We start from the raw sequence: 23,746 nt of genomic DNA on the forward strand, positions 1-23,746 counted from the left end.
AAAAATAATAAAAATAAGAACTAAAACAGAAGAAGAGAGTAACAGTGAGGCCGTGGCTAAAGTCCAGCTCCTCAGGACCACTCATTTCAATTGCATGTTCTTCCTCCAGGTGCACTGATCACAGACCCTCACCACCACCTGGGAGATAGGTTGCCGAAGCAATCATGAAAAAGAACAGAGCTGGAGGCATCACACTTGCTGGTTTCAAATTATATTACAAAACTATAGTAATCAAAATGGTATGGTAGTAGCATAGAAACAGACACAGGAATCAACAGAACAGAGAACTCAGAAATAAATGCATGCATATGAGAGCAACTAATTTTCAATATAGGTGCCAAGAATGCACAATGAAGAAAGGATAGTCTCTTTGATAAATGATGCCGGGAAAACTGGATAGCCACATGCAGAAGAACCAAGCTGGAGCCCTGTCTTATACCATACACAGAAGTCACCTCAAAGTAGACTAAATACTTGAATATAGGACCTGAAACCATAAAACTCCTAGAAGAATGTATAAGGGGTAAGCTCCCTGATATTAGTCTTGGCAGTGATTTTTTTTTTTCTGGCTTTGACACCCAAAACAAAGGCAACGGAAGCAAAAATAAATAAGTGGAACTATATCAAACTAAAAAGCTTCTGCACAGCAAAGGAAACAATAAACTGAATGAAAACCCATGGAATGGGAAAAAAAAACATTTGTGAACCACATATATGATAAGGAGTTAATATCCAAAATTTGCAAGGAACTCATACAAAAGAGCAAACAGCCCAAATGACCCAATTAAAACATGGGCAAAGGACCTGAATAGACATTTCTCCGAAGAAGACATATAGGTGGCCAACAGGTACAATAAAAGGTGCTCGACATCATTCGTCATCAGGGAAATGTAAATCAAAACCACAATGAGATATTAAGTAACCTCTCTATCCTGTTAGGATGTCTCATTATCAAAAAGACAGGAGATAACAAGCGTTGGCGAAGATGTGGAGAAAAGGGAACCCTTGTGCACTGTTGGTGAAAAATGCAGACTGGTGAAGCCACTGTGTAAAGCAGTATGGGAGTTCCCCAAGAAATTAAAAATAGAGTTATCACATGATCCAGCAATCCCACTTCTGCGTATATATTCAAAGCAAATGCAATAATGATCTCAAAGACACCTCTGCACTCTCATGTTCACCGCAGCGTTATTCACAATAGCTGTGGTATGGAAACCACCTATGTGTCCACTGATGGATGAATGAATGAAGCAAATGTGGTGTGTATGTGTGTACTATCTATATATAATTCAGCCTTTAAAAAGAACGAGATCCTGTCATTTGTAACAACATGGAGGAACATGGAGGAACATGGAGGGCATTATGCTAAGTGAAATAAGCCAGACCGAGAGAGACAAACATTACATGGTATCACTTACATGTAGAAGTTCCCCCACACCCCTTCAAAAATCAGATTAATAGAAACCGTGAGTGGAATCATGCTTGCCAGGGGCTGGGGGGTATGTGTCGGGGGGAGGGGGGTGAAATGGGGAGAGGCTAGTAGAAGGGTACAAATTTCAGTTATAAAGCGGAGAAGGCCTGAGGACCTAATGTGTAACATGAGGACTACAGTTGACAACAGTGTATTGTGTAACTGACACTTGCTAGGTGAGGAGAACTTAAGTGTTCTGTCACACACACAAGTGTAACTATGTGAGGTGACAGATGTGTTAAGGCAATTGTGGGAACCCTTCCATCACGTATTTGTATATCAAATCGTCACTTTGTATACTTTAAGTGTGCAACTTTGTAATTTATACCTCAACAAAGCTGAAAAAAGATAAGGAAAAAAAGAAGCAATCTGTTTCTCCTCCATGCTCGATACCTTCACCAAAACTTTTGCAATTGCCTGGGACCAAAACTTTTGCAATTGCCTGGGAGCTGATCTATTTGAGCAATAGCCTAATATCTAACCTGAAAGTGTTGTATCATCGAAAATGCTGCTTCATTTTTAGCATTGCGGTATCACATGAATGGGGCTCTTTGTTTCTGCTCCGATCATATATCTCATGTCTCAAACTGCAAAGAATGTGCTTGAGTTTTAGGCAACTTCAGTCAAGAATTTGGAGAAGATTCTAACTTCAACTTTCAATGACTGAGTGCCCTCTGGTGGTGAATATTCAAAAATGTCTTCAAACCCAATTTGGAGATCCGTAGTATAGAGATAGCTTTGAATCTCCTCTCATTTGTCAGAAAAGGAAACCACTCACAAATGTTGGTTACGTTAGTGCTTGGAACACACCTCACAACTGATGTGAGCGTGCCAGAGTGTCAGGCAACTGCTTTAAGAGCTGTTTCCATAGAAGCTCTGCTCCGTTCAAGTCCTGAAGGAGAAATCTGCCCCAAGTAGCCCAGATGGCCCCTGAACTATTCATGATCCCACCAGCTACAGCAAAAACTCCCAGCAACCTTTTCCTCAGCCCTGCCTACAGCCTTCCCCTTAGATCCAGTCCAAAGGACACAAAACCAGCCGGGTCTCACGGCTTTATGGTGCTGCTGGGAATCGGGGGAACAGGCTGCGGAGAGGTCGAAACGGACTCCCAATGACCTCAAGCCTGCTGTTGTAGGCAAACGCGTGAACTTGTGATCTGTCAACTTGAGAGAGCTACAAAAAATATATAAAGGATCTTAACTTCCCAATCAGCCCAAGAGCCCAGGGTGTATGTATATATAGCTGTGTGTATAAGCAGAGAGCAGAAACTGCTTTTCTTCTTGGGGCTTTTTATTACCTGATCAGTTAATGATTATTAGTATTAAAAGACCACATATCTTCTGTGTATCTCCAGCACCCAGCAGGAGTGCTCGACATACTCAGTGATTATTTATTTAATGACTGAGCAGTTTACTTCACACAAATCGAACTGATCTCAATATGGAAAGCCCTTTAGTTGTTCTCTGAGAAATCACTAAAAGCATCCACAAGCTAGCCTGCTATGCAACAACATGTATGATGGAGATTTTTGTGTCTTTACCTGAAAAACTATCCTTGTCTAGAGCCATGAGGTTTCTGGCTTGATAGATATAGCAGCGCAGATGGTAAATGTAGACTCCTGAAAAGAACAGGATAGTTACTTACAAGAAACAGAACACTGGAATATTTGGACATAATACATATTTCAGATCTACTTCTCCACAGTAAAGAACACATAGCCTGCTGATGACACGTGCTCCCAAAGTAGTTCTGTTTCCTATAAAACAAAACCAACTTTAAAAATACTACAGTAAGCTTGGGGCGCCCGGGTGGCTCAGTCGGTTAAGCATCTGCCTTCGGCTCAGGTCATGGTCTCACAGTTTGTGAGTTCGAGCCTCACGTCGGGCTCTGTGCAGACAGGTCAGACCCTGGAACTGGCTTCAGATTCTCTCTCTCACTCTCTCTTTCTCTCTTCCCCTCCTCTGCTCGCACTGTCTCTCTCTCTCTCTCTTAAAAATACACATTTAAAAAATACTATAATAAGTTCAATGCAAGTGTTATCACTCAGGAGAACATTACTTCTGTTGTAAAATACCTGGGTTTAGGCTACTGCTTGTCATCACAGACCTTTAAAATGAAACTTGGTTTCCAGGACTTATAGAAACAGGGCTTTCTATACTATTTCAGCCCCAGATCTAGGAGACAGTTATCTGCTAAAAGCTGCTTTGATAGCTCAAAATCTTTATACTCTTTATCCTTAGTGTGTTAATGTGTATACCCTCCCACCTCCCACACACGTGATCTGAGAGAGAGTAGGGCACTGTGATTCGGTGCACAGATCTGGGAGTCAGACTAGCTTGTCTATAGTGTTTCCAAGCTGTAAGATTTGGGGCAATTTATTTAATCCTTCTGCATGTCTACAGTGAGGACCATAATAACACTTACCTCCTCGGGATGTTACAAGGATTAAATGAATTAATATATGCACAGTGCCTGGCACATGCTAAGCCCTAGATAAGCATTTGCTATTATTATTATTATTATTATTACACAGCAGGTCTGCCTCATCCCAGAATGCCTAAAGATTATCATCGGAACCAACCTTTACTTAACTTTTTGAACCTCTTTTTTTAATTAAAATAATCTTTTGGGGGAGCTTAACAGATAGAATCAGTACAGACTCTGTCAAAGTCAATGATTTGACAACCCTCCACCCCAAGTACAATTTTTAAAACTATATTTTAAAAAATCCTCTCATCAGGGGATGGCAATGGAAGTCACACTTGCATGAAGACATTTTAATCATGTTTGGTGATGCAAAGAGTTTTCTAGAGATAAGTCATAGCAGTGGAAGGCACAAATTCATGTTTAAAACTTACTGTCAAAGTTACAAGAAACAATGGGAGTGTTTGCCCCAAACACGGTGGTGGCACTGTACTTCTGCTTTTCTGTGCTCTTTTCATCTCCTTCCTCAGTAGTGTCCGCACCCTAAAGAGGCAGAAAAGTCCATGAATGGTGCCTCAAGACAAAGAGGCAAGAATTACAAAAATCTGGAATGGTGGCTTTCAAAATAGACTCTTTTCATCCGATCACTCCATTTTTAAAGATGACTGAAGCCCAGCACAGCAAGTGACTTGCCCAAGGTCACTTAGCTGGAAAGCAACAGAGCATGAAGTTGAAGCCAGTCTTTCTGCCTCAAGGTCAGCCTTACCAAACCCAGATGCTGAAAATTTTAAAAAGGAAAGGCATAAAGGATAAATAAGGGGATTAAAAAGGTGGGAGGAAGACAAGAATAAGCAGTGGAAGCACAAAGCAGGGTCAGTGTGCAAAAATATAAAAACAGGCTGTGTTTGGAAATGGCTCCCGACCACCATGTTGTTTTAGATGGACCACTGCCATTTTCTTATTCCTTCCTTCCACCGTTCTGCTTTTTCCCTCCCTCCCTTCATTACTGTGAGTCCATATAAATTATTCTCTAATTCCGTGAGCCATCCTTCTGTTTTCCTCCCCCTCACATCTGTATATTTAACACTCTTGATTTGTTGAACATTTGTAGTTTCCAAGGTATAATCCAAGGAACCTGTGCCCGGGAATGTTAACAGATGTCACCTGCGACCAGGGTTTTGGAACAGATGTATTTGGAAAATGCCCGATGAAACAACATTAAATAGGTGTGTCTGCAGTAGAACTTCTTAGAATCTTTCCTATATTAATGGTCTATTCATTTAACAAGAGTTACTGAGCATCTAGGACGTGCAGCTTTCTTCCAAATTATCTGCAGTCCTGCAGTACTGGAGGGATCTCCATGGAGTCCCAGGTGTATCCAACACTCATCTATTTTCTCTACACCAAAATTTTTGAGCTTTGAGTATTTACTACTTACGAGGGCACCTTCAAGTTTAAAGATGGCAGCTGCACCATGTGTTTCTGAAGGAGCCATTTTTCTTCTCCAGCGTCTACGGCGAAAGGTATCCGAACTACGCTGTTTCCAGTGAAATTTCCAGCCAATTAAAGAAGCATATTCCCAGCCCTCCCGGTCTTCATATTCTTCCATGGCCTAGAACAGAAGTAAAACTTTGAATGCTAATGATAATCATAATAATAACAATAATAATATCCCTTAATTGATAAGGCAGATTATGTGGTCAATCAGCAAATACGCACTGAAAATCGACTCTGTTCCGAGCACTATGCTACGAGCCAGTGATACAACAAAGAAAGAAGTAGACACGCTGTCTGTCCTTGCAGAGCTGATGGACTGTGGGAACACTGAGAGATAACCAAGCAATTGCAATGGAATGAGACATTGCAGGAGAGGCACCTTATTCAGATTTGGGGAGGGTTAAGGAAAATGGATTCTTTCTTAACTTGCTTTCTATATTGTCATTTTCATTAGCTCATAAGACATTGCAATTGTGATACGGTTTATAAAACATTATTATCTCCACTTTCTATAGGAAAAAGTGACACCACAGTCCCTAGGATTTAAATGTCTCATCTGAGCTAACAGCCGGCATAACTAAGTGATCGATCAGATATATTACTTCCGTAATAACTAATAACTTATGAGTATAGTACTTTTTATCTTCAAAACGGTTTATACATAAATGCCCTCAGTGTTCAGTGTCGTAGGCAGTTCAACAAATCTGCGTGTCTACTGGGTGACAGAGATTGTGCTAAGCGCCAACGAAGCAGTGAAGGACAAGACAAGACAGGGTCCGTGCCTTCGTGTGGCTGACCTTTACTGGTGGACATTTTCTGTAAATACCTTAAAAGTATTACTAGATTTAATAAATGCAAAATAATACTGAATCATATTTAGGATCTCAGAAATAAGAGCTCTATGGAGGCTATAGCCATTGTAGAGATTCGTTTTTCAATTTTGAATAAACGTAATTGCAGGTCAAGCACAATCTTGTAATCGCTGCTCTAGTGGTATTCACAGTGGCACTGAAATATTTCAGGTAGCCAAGAGTGAGGAGGTTAGGGAACAGGATCAAAGTCTCAACAATACTTTTTGGTAGGACTGGGCCAAGTTTCTAGTCTTCTTCCCACCCCCTCTTGGTGCTCTCCTGTGGCAGGCAGGAGGGAGCCAAGTGCCTCTAGGAACTTCTCACCCCATCAGAATACGGGTAGTTGAATAAGAGGTATTCGTTTATCAGTTTATTCATTCTCCTCCATTACTAGTTGGAGGAACTACTCCAACTACTAGTTGGAGGTACTAGTTGTTAGGAACTAGTTTCTGAGCTGGCAAGAAGGATACAAAGTGGACGGCTTCCATCTTTGTGTCCAAGGAGCTCCCTATCTAATAAAAAGTAACTTCATTGCATTTACTATGAGTCAGGCACTTTGTGGCTAAGTGATAGATCAGATATATTACTTCAAACATGGCTGCGTTCAAACATGGCTGGCTCAGTCATTTTAGACAGGTGGCCTAGAGTCCATTTAACCTCTGTGAGCATTATCTAAAAAATGAGGATAAACGTATATCTCGGGGATTACAGATAATGCGTATTCAGTACCTAGCATTAGAGAAGGCACATAACACATTCCACTTATTATTATGAGCAGTATTATTCCATTTCACTTATTATTATTCCACGTAAGCCTTATACTACCCTAATTAAAAGCATGGTATTATACCCATTTTGCAGATGAGAAAGGAAATAAAGCCAGGATTTGAGTCCCTGTGTATCTTATTCCAAGGGCTGAACTATTGCCACTACTTCCTTATGCCACCAAAATAATTTCTATTGCTACCTCTAGAGTGGTTCTCATTATTCAGCCTACTTCTGGGTCACCTGAAAGACATGTTGAAGCACAGACTGCTGGGCCGCACCCCTGATTCTTAAATCAGTAGGTCTGGAGTGAGGCGTTTCTAACAAGCTCGCAGGTAATGTGTTGTTGCTGGTTGGGGTGGGGGGAATATTTTGCAAACCTCTTTGAGCAGGCATTAGGCCCTTGATTGGCAAATGGTTTCTGTAGAAAAAGCAGAGTCACTGGAATTCTGTGTGGGCCCCCCCGCCCCGACTCCCCGGACGTAGCTTCCTCCATGGTAACTCTTACCCTTGCAGTACTTGAAGTGCTTTGTGTTAAATCTTTCTTGCGTTTTCGGACCAGCCTTCGCCGTCTATGAGTATGATACATTTTCTCTGCTGCAACCCAGGATTTGGGCTTATTATCAGGAGGAATGGTAATTCCATACTCCCAGCCTGGAACAGAGTTTGCAAACGGTTATCCCAAAGAGATGCATTTGCCAGATTGCTACATAAACTTCCAGAAAACATCCAGTCAATATCTCTGCTCCCCCATCAACATTCTCTGTGGTGACAAGGAATGCCACTGCCCCTTCCACTTTGCTGCAGTTCAGCCAAACTGAATACAGCTCTGTCCCCTTGGATCCCTCTTCAAACTGCTTCCTTTGTGCCCACGAGGTTCTCCTTCCCCTTTCTCCCTCCAATCACTCATGGTAATTTAGTGCATCTACGAATAAAGCACAGTGCAAGAGGCAGATGGGGACAGTGCTGAAGGGTGTCGTCTGTGTAGCTGCACAGCCAGGGTTTAAATCCCAGCATCACCACCGCTGGATGTTCACTAAAAAAGTTCCTTGCTGGTTAGTAAACCTGCCTATGGCCTAATTTCCCCAGCAATAACGATAAAGAATACCTTTTTAAAACAGAGTTCATCAAAATAACTTACACATGCAAATAACTAGGACTATGTTTGTGCTCAGTGCTAGCTGTTATTATAAGTCTTGGCGTGTGCATCAAGATCAGTAAGAAATTTATTATCTAGTTGAACCCTTCTGTATTATGGTTGTTTTTTTCTTTCATAAGGGGAAAAAATCAGATTTTCTCTTTTGATATTTCCAAATATTATAGTCATTTAACTTTACATTACTGTTCATTGAAAAGGATAAACACCATTAACAGAATCTATGTCAATAATCTACATTATTGGATGCCAACATTACTTAAAAAAAAAAAAAACCACAACAACAATCTGCATTATTGCTGAATAGGTTGACTTTTAAGGCATTTTATAGTCCTTCTTCCTGAGCTACGGGGTCCTGAGTGTGATGTTCCCAGGGAAGCTATGGGTGTGATTAGAAGAGAAAAAGTCCAAATTCCACTTCCCTCCCAAATTCTCATCCTGGATCCCCAGCATCTCAATGTGCAGCCACCTGGCCCCCTGTGATCTTGTATTTTTCACTCTTGATGCCCCCCACCCACACCTGTCCAAGCACTTGCTCGTCCTTCAGATTTTGCATCTGAAGAGTCACAGCTAATATCCAAGACCTGATTGTCACAAACCAACAGAAGTAAGACTCCTCCCTGCCAAGGACACTTTACTCTGGTTAAGCAGGGCCTTGCTGCAGACAGCCCGGCGTGTAATAGATCTAAAATGTTACCTTTCTCATCCACTGCTCGATTTATGTCATATACCCATGCGTCATCTTCCCATTCCCAACCTGGAGGGCATGTCAGCTCGCTGGGCGATGCTGCTTTATCACCGTTCTTTAAAACAGAAACGAAAAAATGAAGACAAGTAAGTCATAGGGTCCAATAAGAAGCAAAAGGGAGATGGTACCTCACATTTAACAATGGTATTCACGTGCTAACTTAGATGCTACACTCAGAAGAATCTTTAATCTCTATGCACAACTGCTACACGAAATTAGTTTTTTTAGAATACCTTCTGTTTCCACTGTTAGGGGGTATGTTGGGTTGAACCATGGGAATTGCTTTGACCATCAAAAATGGTCAAATATCAGCAATTTCCTGTGTTCAACTTAAAATTATGAAATGGTACAACTGTCTTTATGAGGAGCTAGTAGGAAAGAAACCATCAGAGATGGAAAAAGTGTGGAAAAAAACATGTTTTCAAGTACAAGGTAATGTCACTGGAGGTTCTAGATGCTAATCATGTAAGATTAAGCAAGGTTTAGGTTAAATACTCACTTAAGTACTGACTGCATTAAAACCGACAGTTATGAAAAAAAAAGTTCCTAAGAACAGAAGTAAAGGTGGTCCATAAACACATGGAAAATTACCCAGCCTCGCTTTAAATTAAGAGTGAGAAAATGGAGATGACATCAGGGTACCACTGATCATGCAGTGACAAGGCTGTGGCAGTGGGGTAGTGAGTGTTTAGGAAAACAGCCCTCTAAGAAGCTGTTGCTGGACATGCAAACTTATACAACCTATTTGAAAGCTGTTTGGCAATACTTATCAAAATTGCATATGTACTGAAATCTGACCAAACCAATCCAGGGATTTTTCCTGGAGATAAATTTTCACAAGTGAATAAAAATGTACATATAAAAACGTTTACTGCTGCATTGCTTAAAAAAACCTAAGACTAGAAAAAAAAAATGTCTACAAGGAGAGGATCATTTAAATAAATTAGAGAGGGTGCATATAATAAAACACTCTGCAGGCATTTTTTAAAAAAGTTCATAGTTCTATATGTACTGATATCAAAAGATGTCCACAATACACTGTCATATGGAAAACACAAGTTGTTGAACTGTGCACACAACACAATTCTATTTAGGTGTGTGTGTGTGTGAGAGAGAGAGAGAGAGAGACAGAGAGAGAGAGAGAGGAAGGAAAAAGTTATATAGTTGAGCAAGAACAGAAACATGTTTTCAGTAGTTACCACGGGGCGGGGTGGGGGTGGAATATAAATCTGGGAGAATTACTTTTCATTTCCTTGTATGCTGTTTGAATATTTTAGAGACATACACATTCCATTTGTTGTGCTTCTTAAAACGAGTTAAATGATAAATACTTATTTACTGCACAACTCAAATTTTACCTTGTACCAACATCTAAACAGGCCCAGTGACTTCTCCAGAGAAAATAATTTATAGGTGCACTTGTGTGGCTTAAAGTTAAGGTAAGGCTGTTCAGAACAGGAGACAGAGCAGAAGAGAGGGGGAGGCCACGCCTCATGGTCGGCGGGTTCACGGGTCGTGGTTCCAAAGAGCTAGGGTTGAGGCTCTCTCTGGGGAGCAGCCCGCTCACCGCATCGGTGTAGGTGTCCTCGGCTGCCTTCCACTCCCCCCCGGGGTAGCGACTCTCATTCTGGTACACTTCATCCGTGAACTCCGTGTGACCTGCGTCCGCCTCAGTCAACAAGCTGCGGGTGAGGCTCGGGTTACCAAAGGAGCAATGGAAGCCAACCACCCCAGCTCGGCCCAATGGTCGGGAAACATCTACACCGGTTCCCTCCTCACTCTACCCCTTGGGTTCTCCACTCCAAACTCCTCTTCCTAATAGCTTCTGACATTCCTTTGAAGAAGGGGTCTGCGGGAACAAGGAGACCTAAATTATAGAGCACTCCTCCAGTTAGCAGGCCTGCTCCTTCTCAGTAATTAGGGTGGGGACTGGGAAAACAGTCCTGTGGGCAGCTCCTTATAGAGATCTTATGCTCCATATTTTTGTTTCAGTTCAGGACCGTTCAGCTTTTTTTTTTTTTTTTTTTCCCAGCAAAACTCCTGGCTAACAGTTCAAAAGAATAGGATGTTGTCCACCCTCATTCCCCCTATTTTAAAAAATTGAGGGGAGACAGTCTCATGAGGCCAAGTGTGGAAATTTTTACTCATGGCTTGCATGGTCTACGTAACACAAACTGAAGGGAGGAGTTTACATTTTCTGGATAGTTCCTAGGTCGACAGCCAAACCAGGTCATTTAAGACTCCAGACTCCATTTAGGTACTTAAGAAATCCATATTGACTCTCTGCCAGGCCAATTTTCCTCTTGGAGTTGGAACTATTTTGACAACCCATAATGGAAAGTATGGAGGCTCCAACTTTGACTGGAGTGTTCTGCCAGGTACCCACTCAAGTGAGGTTTCTTTTTCTTTCACCATGGCCCTATATCTTTTCCCTGCTGCATCCTCCCCTAGAATCAAGCACTGGAAAGAAATCAGAAAGTAAGTAGTCCCAACTCTTTGTATAAATTGAGCTCATCCCGTCATTTCTCTGGGCCCCCGAGAAGGAGAACAGAAGACCTGGCTGCCGCCTCTGAGGTCCCGTCAACCCCTGACATGCTTTGACCCTTCTACTTTTCCAAACACAATGCCTCTGCCTTTCCCTGTCCTCACTAACCTTTCTTCCTTCTGTCCAATTCAGATCCCATTTCGCTTCTCCTCACCAGCAACCCCAACCCCATCCAAAGCAAGCTGTTGTGGGTTAAAAGCAATCATGTGGAATCATCCGGTCTTGACAGACCAGACCAGACCCAGCATGCTCATTGGCTTCCTTCCCCAATGCCTGTGATCACAGGAAACAAATGTGGACAGAGAGGAAGAACTCCAGCTTGAGGCCTTAAGATCCAGCTTCACAAGCTCGTTTCCTCCAAAGTATGCTGTGATGAGGTGGGGAAGGGGAGCTCTGGTTCCAAGGGTGTTGGCAACTTGCAGAAACCCAAACTCCCGGGGACACATGCTTGCCTCCCCTCTACTGTTTCTTTCATTTTAACAACGAGCTTTTGAGATACAATTCACCCATTTAAAGCATAGTCTCTACTGTTTCTTACAGACATTCCAGCAAAATAGTTGAGTGCTGGTTTTGGTGCCCAGGCTGGACTGGTACCACTCACAACCTATGTGTGTTTGGGTAAGTTATTTAATTTCTGTAGTTCTCAGTTTCCTCACTTGTGAAGTGGAGATAATGCTATTATTTGTTGGGAGATAATTCTCTATGAGTTCTTGTGTTTCTGCACAGTTAAGGATGTTTATATGAGGAATAATCTTGGAAGACAGAGAGAGTGTCTCTCTCTCTCTCTCTGGAGCAAAGGGCCAGCGGGCTTGCTAACCAATTGATTCTGGTTCCCTAAGCTCAGTTTCCTCTCCTGTTACACAAACCACTTCATGTTTAAGTACCATCTGACCATCTCCTTGTCACTCTGTGGGAACTGACTCCCTATTCCCACAGAGTGACTAGAGCAAATGTTAATTCTGGTACAGCTATTGGGGCTGGCCGTGAAGTCCTTTGTCTCTGACCCAGGAGTCCTGAATCTCCTTCCAGCATCCATGGAAGTATAGCAGGTGACCTTGTTTGCTTGTTAAAAATCTCAGACCCTTCATAATTTCTGACACTACCTACCTTGTAGAGCTGTAGTTCAGATTCAACAAAGTGATTAGCACACTGGTGCTTAGTACACTGCTTGACACATTCACACATAATAAGTTCTCAACAAATGTTAGTACTAGGTGCTTTTTGTATTTCCTTGTTTTATTATGGGGCACCAATGACATATTTCAAGTTTCTATGGACTTGTGTTCAGTGAGTGTTACATAAATATTTCCAAGAATGATGATGGAGAAGATTCATTTAGCACTTTCTAGGGAAAGGCTTCATTGTCATCCCTGTTTTCTCAGAGAGTGGAAAAACTTACCTTCTTTCAGGATCAACTATCCAGTCTCCTTCCCATTCCCAGCCTTTTGGAGGTAAAAAGAATTCCCTCTTGAGTTTTATTTTTCCTGTGACATCCGAAAATTTATGACGACCGACTAATCCAGAAGTGCCCCATTTTCCAAACATAAGAGCCTGATTTTCATACTGTTAAAAACAAATTAGAGAAACACCATCAGAGAGCAAGAAATAAATGTTTAAGCCCATTTAAGCTAAACAATGATAGAAAGTGAAAAAAACTTTATACCTAGAAGGTAGGGACCTAACTCGAGCTGCTACTGATTATGTAATTTTGGGAAAATCACTCATCTTTCTAAGACTCAGTGTTCCCATCTGTTAACTGGGGATAATACTACCAATTCTCATAGAATTGTTCAAATGTGCAAATGATTGTGAACAGTGGTATATCACACTAGTTGTTTCCATTATTATACTGAATGGCTCCAAATGGTTCTCTGAACCTAATTTTTATTTTAATTAAAAAAATTTTTTAAAATATAATTTATTGTCAAATTGGCTTTCATACAACAGCCAGTGCTCATCCCAACAGGTGCCCTTCTCAATGCCCATCACCCAATTTCCCCTCTCCCCCCACCTCCCATCAACCTTCAGATTGTTCTCTGTATTTAAGAGTCTCTTTAGTCAACCTAATTTTTAAAATACCCATAAAAGTCATCAATTTATGAATGTGCAGGCTTCTAAGAGTTTACTTGTAAACAGTCTACTGTCTAGAACTTAGGGCCCATTTCCCCACAGAATCAACATTATAATTGATGGTACATTTCCTAGGCAGTCTACAAAGAACCTGTCTGACATATGAAGGTCCTTTAAGGGCGCAGCCTTTATGGAGCCTAAAAGTTCTGTGCCTTCATCCCCTCTAGAATATAGTGGGGATGAAGATCAAGATCTTTCTGGAAGCCCAGGTTCAGTGGCAATGACAGACTTTGGTTTACAGGGCATTTCTTTCTAAGTTGGAACTTATAAATCTACAAAGGTCTGCTCTTCACTCTGTCAACCATCAAAAAGGTTGTGATTTGCCAGTGGTGAGTGTCCCTGTTGGGGTGCAAGCTGAAATTTCCATTTTTCTGCTGATGAGCCCACTGCAAAGATGATTTGCAAGTGACAGGGAAGTTTGACTGAGGTTGAAGAAGGAAGGAACAAGTCTGAATAGAGGCTTGATGGGGAAATTGGGTTCAAGCAACCACAGTAGTACCTGTCTCAGATATGGGCTCTGAGCCTTGAAAGGAGATAAGCTTCAGGAAGTAGCTGAAGAAGCTATTGTTACAAGGGGCTGTGAGACTTGGGGGCATGCGCATGGCTTCTCCGGTTTCTAAGCGACAAGGACACAGAATAGAGGAGCAAGGTGTTCCCACTACTTCTGCTTGGAGGCCAGCATGGCTAGAATAAAGTCCAGGCAAGGAATTTGGCAAGACTGTTAACACATGTGAAGCACCTCAGAGACCTCCAGAAATCTGGTAGGGGATGCAGGGTGATGGTGGATTCTGCAGAGAACAGAGGTGTGGTTTTAGCACAGGAGGGCAAGAACCAGTTGAAATGTCCATTATTGCCGTTAACGTGCCCCTACTGGTACTCATAGGTTGTGAGAATCTAAGGAAACTAGTCACGCAACTAAGATGTGTGGATCACCTCTTTAATGTGAGTTGAAACTAGAGTCTGAGCCATCTAGTCTGAAAGATCTAGAAAGGGTGAAACGGAGCCCTGGACTGGTTGATCCTTGCTCAGTGCTAGGTAGCTTCTCCCAGCTGAGCTCCAGCCTCAGAGCTGGAGACAGGCCGATGTCAAGAAACCCTACGTGAATGTTGGAGCAAGCGTCTCCTGCACATGCCCTGATGCCATGACTCCACGTGGTCCAGTTGACTGTGCATAAGCATCAGACATTCCGGGCCTTCCGTGTGGCTTGCAGCACACCCTCTATTGATCTCCAGTGGCACTTCCGAGCCTGCTCTGTAAGGGCTCTGTGTGTTTCCCATGTATTTCACTGTTTCTCTAAGTGGTCCACTGAGGTCTCATATCCACCCACCCTGGAATCACTGCTGGTGCTCATCCCTAACTCAGTTACAGAATCAGAATCTCCCGGGTGGCCCTGGCAGTCAGCATGGTCAACAGGATACCCGGTTTTACCATCACTTAGAGAGGTTTCCCTATGTGAGGAATGAGTCTTCCGTGGTGCAAAGACCCCCACCCCCCAAGCACACCTCTCAAGGTCTGCACCTGCCCAGTGTCCTCATTCCTGGGTTGTCTGTGTATGAATCACTCTGGTGGGTCCGTCCCAGTGTGGCCAATCTTTCCCTATGCCCCCAGAGGAAGGTCCCTCAGATGGGATTCTAGGTAGTGCTGATGGCTGTGGCTGTTTTTGATCTGTGAGCATTTTCTCACAGATCATGAGAGAGGACATGTTTACATGAGGAGGACACGTAAAAGGACTCCCCCACGGAGAGAAAAGATATGTCATGAAATGTACCATTTCAGCGAAGACGGTGAATGTTCCTTCTGCGAAGCTGTTGAACTTCTTCTCAACAGCACTCAGGCCCAGCCAGATGTTCACCCGCAGCTGCACAGGCACCTTGGGTCCGTGGTTGTTTTCCTGCGGATACTGTGAGATGCACAATAACACTGGCTGTAGCACACGCAGTGACGTTAAGTTCAAGCCACAAACAGACTGAACATCCAATCACTGTTCTCCTGTTCTCCCCAGCCTACTTTTATGTCAGCTTAGTTAAAATGTTTCCAAATGACCCTACAGCAGAGATTGTGATAACAACGAAAGCGGTGGTTGTCAAAATGTAATCCCTAGACCCCTGTGTGTCCTTGAGACCTTCTCAGGAGGTTCACGGAGTAAAACTATTTTCCTAATAATACTAACGTGTTACTTGTCGTTTTCCGCTGTACTGGCATGGGCACTGAGGGCACAAAAGCAGTGGTGGATAAGACTCTGGGCACTGCAGCAGGAATTGGGGCAGAAACACCAAACTGAACCTGTGGTGATAGTTTTCTTCATCACTCTCAGTAAAGAAAAGAAATGCCAGTTTTAAATAAATCAGTAAAAGTTACTAATCTTATCAAATCACGATCCTTGAGTATATCTTTTTCTTTTAACTTTTTTTTTTTTTTTAAGTAAGCTCCATGCCCAAGCTGGGGCTTGAACTTATGACCCTGAGATCGAGTCACATGCTCTACTGACTGAGCCAGCCAAGCGCCCCCTTGAGTACGTTTTTAAAATATTTTGTGTGATGAAATGGAAAGTATACACAAATTATTTCTGCTGCATATTACTGTATAGCTTGTGAAAAATCTCTTATGTGGTTGTTTGAAATGTGAACTGAATTAGCCTTTTTAAATTTACTTTTTAATTTTTTTAATGTTAATTTATTTTTGAGAGAGAGAAAGAGAGAGAGAGAGAGAGAGAGAGAACGTGAGCAGGGGAGGGGCAGAGAGAGAGGGAGACACAGAATCTGAAGCAGGCTCCAGGCTCTGAGCTGTCAGTGCAGAGCCTAACACAAGGCTTGAACTCACAGACCGTGAGATCATGACCTGAGCTGAAGTCAGACGCTTAACTGACTGGGCCACCCAGGCACCTCTGAATTAGCCCTTTTATTTTTTTATTATTTATTTATTATTTTAAAAAATTAGTTGATTTTTTTTAATATGAAACTTATTGTCAAATTGGTTTCCATACAACACCCAGCGCTCATCTGAATTAGCCTTTTTAAAAAAATGTTTATTTATTTTTGAGACAGAGAGGGAGAGAGAGCAAGAGAGTGAGAGAGCAGAGGGGGAGGGGCAAAGAGAGAGGGAGGCAGAAGATCCAAAGTGGACTCTATGCTGAGAGCTGAGAGCCCCATGCAGGGCTTGAACCCATGCACCATGAGATCATGACCTGAGCCGAAGCTGGATGCCCAAATGACTGAGCTACCAAGATGACCCCTTTTTATTTTTTAATGGAAACCTTTTTTACTTGTAACAGTGATTTACAGACAAAAACGGCCACTCAGACTTAGGTGTGGGGCAGACGTTTTTTTGAACATAAACCAAGTGAACCTGTTATTTCAAGGACGATAACTGACTGTATTCTATAGCCAATGATAGATGTCAGTCTTCCAAGTAAAAACAAGAATTTTTTAAAACTTGTAGCTGTCATGGTGAACTTCATAGCATCCTGATACATAAAGACTTTCCTGATGAGTAATATTAATAAATGTGATTTTTTCCCAATGTTGCAAGATAAAATGTGTCAACATTAGGAAAATCTGCATAATTTCATGAACTAATATTTTCTAAATGATCAATGCTAAATGTTACAAAATCAGGGATGGATAAAAGAACCATTCAAAGTACAAGAAAAACGAATGGATTTCCATGTAGCAGAGAATGAAAAGGTCATTGATACAGTTTCAAATTCCATACTGCAAATAGCCGTTTAGAAGCTACTACTTGAGTCTGGTGTTGTATCAAAGATGTGTATCCACAATTATCTGAAAAAGATATTAAAATACTCCTCCCTTTTCCAATTACATATCTATTTGAGGCCTGATTCTCTTCATGTACTTCAACCAAACAACTTATTCCATCAGATTAAATGTACAAACAGATATGAGAATCCACTTATATTTCTGTGAAGCCAGGCATCAGACTACTCTCTGGGAATTATCACTCCAGGGGAAGATGCCAGAATGGGTAGGAATTGATCGTGATTGCCCTAGTAGTCCTTCAACGGTCAGAAAATAAAGCAGCCCCTTCTTGGGAATGTGGGGTTTGCATGTAAGTATTTCACATGACACGGTGTTGAAGCCATACCTTCAGCAAGATGGTCTGGGTTTTCCCACAGTATTTCCCAGATGCGTTCTCACCACTGGTGGAGTATAAAACCTGGTGTGCAGGAATGCGTGCATAGGCCAGTCTTTTCTCTCCCCGGATCATCCAGATGATAATGTCAGGCATACTGTTCTGTGGCTGGTCACATGGGTGGATGGAAATGTAAGCAAAACTGGAGTTAGTCTAAACACAGAGGGACTGGAGACCCTGCAGGCTGGCTCCTCGGGGCTCCCCTTAGAAACTCTGTGATTAGGGCTCTGTCTGAATTCCCGAGTTGCACGTCTTCTGGGACCACAGAGTCTGTAGGGCGGGGAGGCAGGCTGTGGCTGGTCCAAAGGGAATAGAGTGAAGCAGGGTGGGGGCGGTGGCTTCACCTGCCAAAAGCCTGACCTACACAGCTCTGAGAGGTAGTTTAGGAAATACCCCCTCTTTTCTTGCCATCAGTCGTCAAGGGTTATTGGTTTCATATATTTCACTGGACACTGACCAAGTATCTCCACCTCAATCCAATATTTGCCAAATCTGAAATATTAATTTAGTCTTTTAAATCCCCCTTTTTTTTCTGATTATAAAGGTGATATAAGTTGTCACCATAGGAAACTTGGAAAGTACCAAAGCATAAAAAGTAGAAAATAAAAATTACCTATAATCGCATGTTTTTTCAAATGTATTTCTTTTTTTTTAATTTTTTTTTAATGTTTATTTATTTTTGAGATAGAGAGAGACAGAGCATGAACGGGGGAGAGGCAGAGAGAGAGAGGGAGACACAGAATCGGAAGCAGGCTCCAGGCTCTGAGCCATCAGCCCAGAGCCCGACACGGGGCTCAAACTCACAGACCGCGAGATCGTGACCTGAGCTGAAGTCGGACGCTTAACCGACTGAGCCACCCAGGCGCCCCTCAAATGTATTTCTATCCACAAATATATTATGACCCCCACCCACCCAAATCTCTGAAGGTCAATAGGAGGGGTCTTATACTCTCGTTTTTCCAGTACACAGAGGTTAATGGCAGCCAATATTTACCCAGCACCGCGATGTGCCCTACACCATGCTAAGCCCTTCATACTCATCATCTAAATACAATGCTATGAAGTGAGTGCTACAATTATCCCATTTTATATATGGGGAAACTGAGGCTTAGAGAGGTTGCCCAAGGTTACATACAGTAGATCCAGGATTCAAAACCAGGTCTTCCCGGTCCCAAGAAAAGGTGGCACTTCAATCCTCTGTGCTACATAGATTTGCTGCTTTCTCCCTCTACTTGACATACTCTCTGATCTGTCCACTTTGAAGATCTTTCCAGAACCACCAACTCAAAATTCTTCTGTTCTCACTTCAGTGATATTCACCCCATTACCCATTACTATCCCAGCCCAGTCACTTCTTGGTCTCACCTCTGTCAGATTTGCTCAATATCCAAGATAATGTACTACATTCTCTTACCACCTTCTCTATCCTTGGTGCCCCTCCACAGAATCCCTCTTCCATATCAAGTGACCTTTGTGTAGTTTAAAAGTCCTACCTCTTCAGTCAGCTGCAGCAGTTTATCAAGCCAGTCCTCAATTTCCGCCAGCGTGGACTTCACCTCTGTGGCCTCAGACCTCATCCTCACAGCTGCCTCGTGTATCTGGGAGAGAGATCGGGACCGCAACTTTCGGATCTGAGTGTCAAGAATTGTGACATTAGCTTTTCCTTCCATGAGAGGCAACGTGTACCTAAAAAAGAAAAGAAACAGATAATCTGTAGAATAGCTTTTCAGGCCTCAGAACTGTCAAAGTCATTTATGTTTGATTTCCATCTTGCAAGCCACACCAGTTTCCTGACTCATAAGCATGACCAGGTTTAAGCTGAAGTTGAGTGTGTGTGGCATTGGCAGAGCAGACCTGTCAGACAAACCCTCCTTACTCTCACGAGGAATGCAGGGGGATTAAAATTCCAAAGCAAGTTCTTGGGTTTGACTCAAGGCCCATGGAGTCACTGGAGAGAAGATGGCAACAGCTGCAGCCTTTGGGAGGAACAGGCCTTCCCTTCTTTTGCTTCTTAAAACTACTGTGCAGACCCACAAAATGAAGGAGGGGAAGGCAGATTACAGAGCATTTAGCAGAAGGGCTCTTAAGGACCATGCACCCCTAGGCAGTCCTAGGGGGGGGGGGGGGGCGGGGTGCTCAGGAGGTCTGCAAATCCCTGGAACTTATTTAAAAAGTCAGCCAGTGTGATGTATGATGAGGACGACATGCTTTGCAGCTATCTGGGTAAAAATCCTGGCTCCACCATTTACTAGTCCCGTGATGTGACCTTGAGCAGTTACTTAATCTCTTCTTTCCCTATCTTCAAATGCATGAAAATATTGGGCTGTTGTGAGAAATAAATGAATTAATATATGGAGAGCATTTAGAACACTCCCTACTGCAGAGTAAGGTCTGAATGAGGTCATCAAGCACTGCCTTCTTCATTGTCATGGTCTCATTAGATATTCAAAGGGGCCCATTAGCTCCCAAAACGTTAAGAACCACTTGTGTAGGCAAAGCTCCCATTAAAGTGAGAAGTCTAGAACAGCTGAGTTGGGGCCAGAATTAGCCTTCTTCTGCAGGGTCTTCCTCTCACTATGGCAGCTGGTGGGGGCCACAGGGTGAGGTTGTCATCAATGCCAGGAAGTTCTACTCACATTGTCTCTACTAAGAATTTCCATTGGTTTGAATTTCCCCTAGCTTCTTAAATGGAGGAAATCCTAGCACGACTTCTTTTAAACACAAGTTTCCTGATACATGAAGTTAAAAAGATTCCATTTGATTTTGAAAACACAGTTCACATCAATTGGGTACTTCAAAAACTGTGTAAATAGGTCTTTCTGTGTTTTGCTCAGCAAATCCTAAAATTCATAGAATTTTCTACCTGAAGGCATTACCAAATGTTTCTGTTTGGTCACATTAGTAGTTATGGCAATGCATTGGAAAGGTTAAGTCCCTGGAATGATCTGAGGCAAAAATGCATATGGAAGCAGCTAGCTCAAAAGTCACATTTGAGACGTTCAATAAATAGAAGTTGACTGGGTGTAGCATGTAGCAGGAAAAGTTGTGTGGATAAACCCCACCCTGGACATTAGATGCATCGTTCACCCCCTTGGGCCTCCGTTTTCTCATCCATAAAATAAAGGGGACTGGGAGAGATGACCTGTTAGGACCCTGATTTAAATTTTCTGAATTTAAGCGAGAGCCCACCAGTGCTCTGATTTCAGCTGCATTTCAATGACCTAGCTAAACCACTAGAAGGCATAAGAAGACCTGGAGACTGAGGGCATTAGCCCCGAGGGGGACAAAAAAAAGCAGTCCTGTTTCTTGCTGCTTGTGAGAAGTTTTCAATATGCTTTTCTTTTGGAATTTTCCTGTCCACTGCTCTATTAGCCAATATTTAAACTGAGTTTAGAATGAATCACTTCCCCTTTTGAGTTCCAAATGCCCAGAGTTCTGAGCTGTTTCTCTAAGTCACAGTTCTAAAAGGTTCTCCGGCTCAAGTCAAATCTACTGGCTTTGGGAAGGGAGCCTTAGATACAGTCTCTTAGGCATTCAGTAAAAAAAAGCAAGTAAAAAGGCTACTTCTAAAAATGTGTTTGTGCATTAGGAATGTGATTTTGAATGGCAAAATCAATGCTCCACCCCTAGACCCCATTCTCTGTGGGAGCCAGGCTTCACCCTTCTCCAGGAGGGGGGCCCACAAGCACAGGCCAGCATCCTCCTTCCTTGTCCCCACCGCTTGCCTGAGGCTGCCCTGGGATGTTTCCTTCAGGGCCCTCAGCTTCCCCAGGCTGCTTTAGAATTGGCACCAAATCAGAAAGAACTTTTCCTGGTGGTGATTCAGAGACTCCTCCCAGTGACTAGGGCCTTTTGAGAAGCTTGATTAATTCAAATTCATTTTTTCAGGCCAACACTGGGAACAATCCTAGAGGCTCTCCTTACAGTTTCAGGGAGGAGAGCATGACTGGGAATTCTGAGATAGGAACAAGATCACTGTACCTTGTGTCTTCTATAACTTCGTTGATCAGCTTCAACCATAATTCGGCCAACTGGTTTGCAGGAATTTTACCTTGTATCCCTGATTTTAGAGCCTCTGTGTTTGATTGCTGGAGAGTTTGGAAAGAGAGGAAATAATCGGTTAATTGTGCGCCATGCCATTAAACCTAGTAAAGGTTTAATGTTCCTTTTCAAGAAAAAATACACAAAAGACTTGACAGAAAAACCAATGCATTTAATTTTTTACGTTTAGTAATGCTCACCATAGCTCAGCACTATTTACTTTTCTTCAAAAGGCAATCAACGCTGACATCTATAAGTAACAGGGCAATCTTTCATATATCCTTGACCTTTGAAACCATGTAAATATTTTATGTATTTAAAAAGTAAATAAAATAAAACCAATAAAGATGGGAGAAGGAATCCTACCATGGAATATAAAACAGAAACAAATGAACTATATGACTACACCAAACTGATCCAAATAATTTTTGAACACAATATTTTGATGATATACTCTCAATTTAAAGAAAAAAACCATTGGGGCGCCTGGGTGGCTCAGTCGGTTAACCCATTGGGACGCCTGGGTGGCTCAGTCGGCTGACTTCGGCTCAGGTCATGATCTCATAGTTGGTCAGTTCGAGTCCCACATAGGGTTCTGTGTTGATCGCTCAGAGCCTGGTGCCTGCTTCAGATTTCTGTGTGTGTGTCTCTCTCTCTGCCCCCCCACTCACTCTCTCTGTCTCTCAAAAAAATGAATAAACGTTAAAAAGATTTGAAGAAAAGAACCATGAACATATCAAACTCTAAATTTGTTTGTTGCAGTGGTTTATCTATGGATATTAGGATTGAACAAATGAGCAAATGACGTTTCTCACTGTTGGAGAAAAGAGTTACAAATATAGAAATAGGGAAGACTAGAACAAACCTGTGACATTAGAATGGATTTGGAGTTAGGCTTATAAATTCATTGCTTTTCATATATTGATAGATCTAGAAATAAATCACACGTGAATATGTGTGTGCATGTGCCCGTCATTAAGTCTGTCCACTGAGAAGGCCTAGAAGCAATGGCATCTAAATAGTAGTGAGCATCTAATACCCAGATCTTGGTTTTCATATGATATTCCCGCTAAGAGGAAACAGAATTCTTCAGAAAATTGGCAATTTGAGAATTAGGGCAGAGCAGTACAAGATGAGCCCAGAACATACTATTGTGTCACTTTGAGCATCTGCTGACACAGATTGAGAGAGTGCCCACCATGATCATCAAAAGTCCTGATCATGGAAAGCCCCCATGTTGTCCAGATCAGCATGGAATAAGGATAGCCTGATCAATGCTGAGGAGAAGTACAAGGAAGAAAAAGGCCTGAAGAATACCCAAAACATAATCAGAATAGAGGGGTGACCAGTTCTTTACTAATTTCCTTGAGACGGAGGACTGGAAGTTAATACCATAACCAGACTGCATGTCAGGTGAACAATTATGCTTAACTTAAACTACAATTCTCCTTCAATATCATCTTTATAATATAAAACAATATATTTTTTAATGTTTATTCATTTATTTTGAGAGAGAAAGAGACAGAGAATGAGCATGGCGGGGGGGGGGGGGGGGGAAGGGGGAGAAAGAGGAAGGGGAGAGAGAATCCCAAGCAGGCTCTGTGCTGTCAGTGCAGAGAGAGACATGGAGCTCAATCTCATGAACTATGAGATCATGACCTGAGCCAAAATCAAGAGTTGGCTGTTTCAATCCATAAGAGACTCTTAAATACAGAGAACAATCTGAGGGTTGATGGGGTGGGGGATATGGGAGAGAGGAAAATGGGTTATGGGCATTGAGGAGGGCCCTTGTTGGGATGAGCACTGGGTATTGTATGTAAGCAATGAACCACAGGACTCTACCCCAAAAACCAAGAGCACACTCTGCACACTGTATGTTAGCCAATTTGACAATAAATTATATTAACAAAACAAAACAAAAGAGCCTGCCGCTTAACCAACTGAGCCACCCAGGTGCCCCCATAAAACA

General features: G+C 42.3%; 1 protein-coding gene across 2 annotated transcripts in view; it reads right to left on the minus strand.

The window, feature by feature from the left end:
- The window catches only part of MYOF (myoferlin), a 162,799-nt gene that overhangs the window by 38,438 nt on the left and 100,615 nt on the right, over positions 1–23,746 (minus strand). For both annotated transcript variants that reach the window (XM_049646410.1, XM_049646409.1), the window contains exons 24-34: positions 21,718–21,824; positions 19,230–19,422; positions 17,689–17,844; positions 15,356–15,487; positions 12,857–13,020; positions 10,480–10,594; positions 8,862–8,967; positions 7,517–7,662; positions 5,334–5,507; positions 4,330–4,438; positions 3,012–3,089 (exon numbers count right to left, since the gene is read on the minus strand). In XM_049646410.1, coding sequence (XP_049502367.1) covers positions 3,012–3,089; positions 4,330–4,438; positions 5,334–5,507; positions 7,517–7,662; positions 8,862–8,967; positions 10,480–10,594; positions 12,857–13,020; positions 15,356–15,487; positions 17,689–17,844; positions 19,230–19,422; positions 21,718–21,824 — 1,480 coding nt within the window. The remainder of the gene's footprint in view (positions 1–3,011; positions 3,090–4,329; positions 4,439–5,333; positions 5,508–7,516; positions 7,663–8,861; positions 8,968–10,479; positions 10,595–12,856; positions 13,021–15,355; positions 15,488–17,688; positions 17,845–19,229; positions 19,423–21,717; positions 21,825–23,746) is intronic.

Source organism: Panthera uncia, chromosome D2 (genome assembly GCF_023721935.1).
Source record: "Panthera uncia isolate 11264 chromosome D2, Puncia_PCG_1.0, whole genome shotgun sequence".
NCBI classification, from domain to species: Eukaryota; Metazoa; Chordata; class Mammalia; order Carnivora; family Felidae; genus Panthera; species Panthera uncia.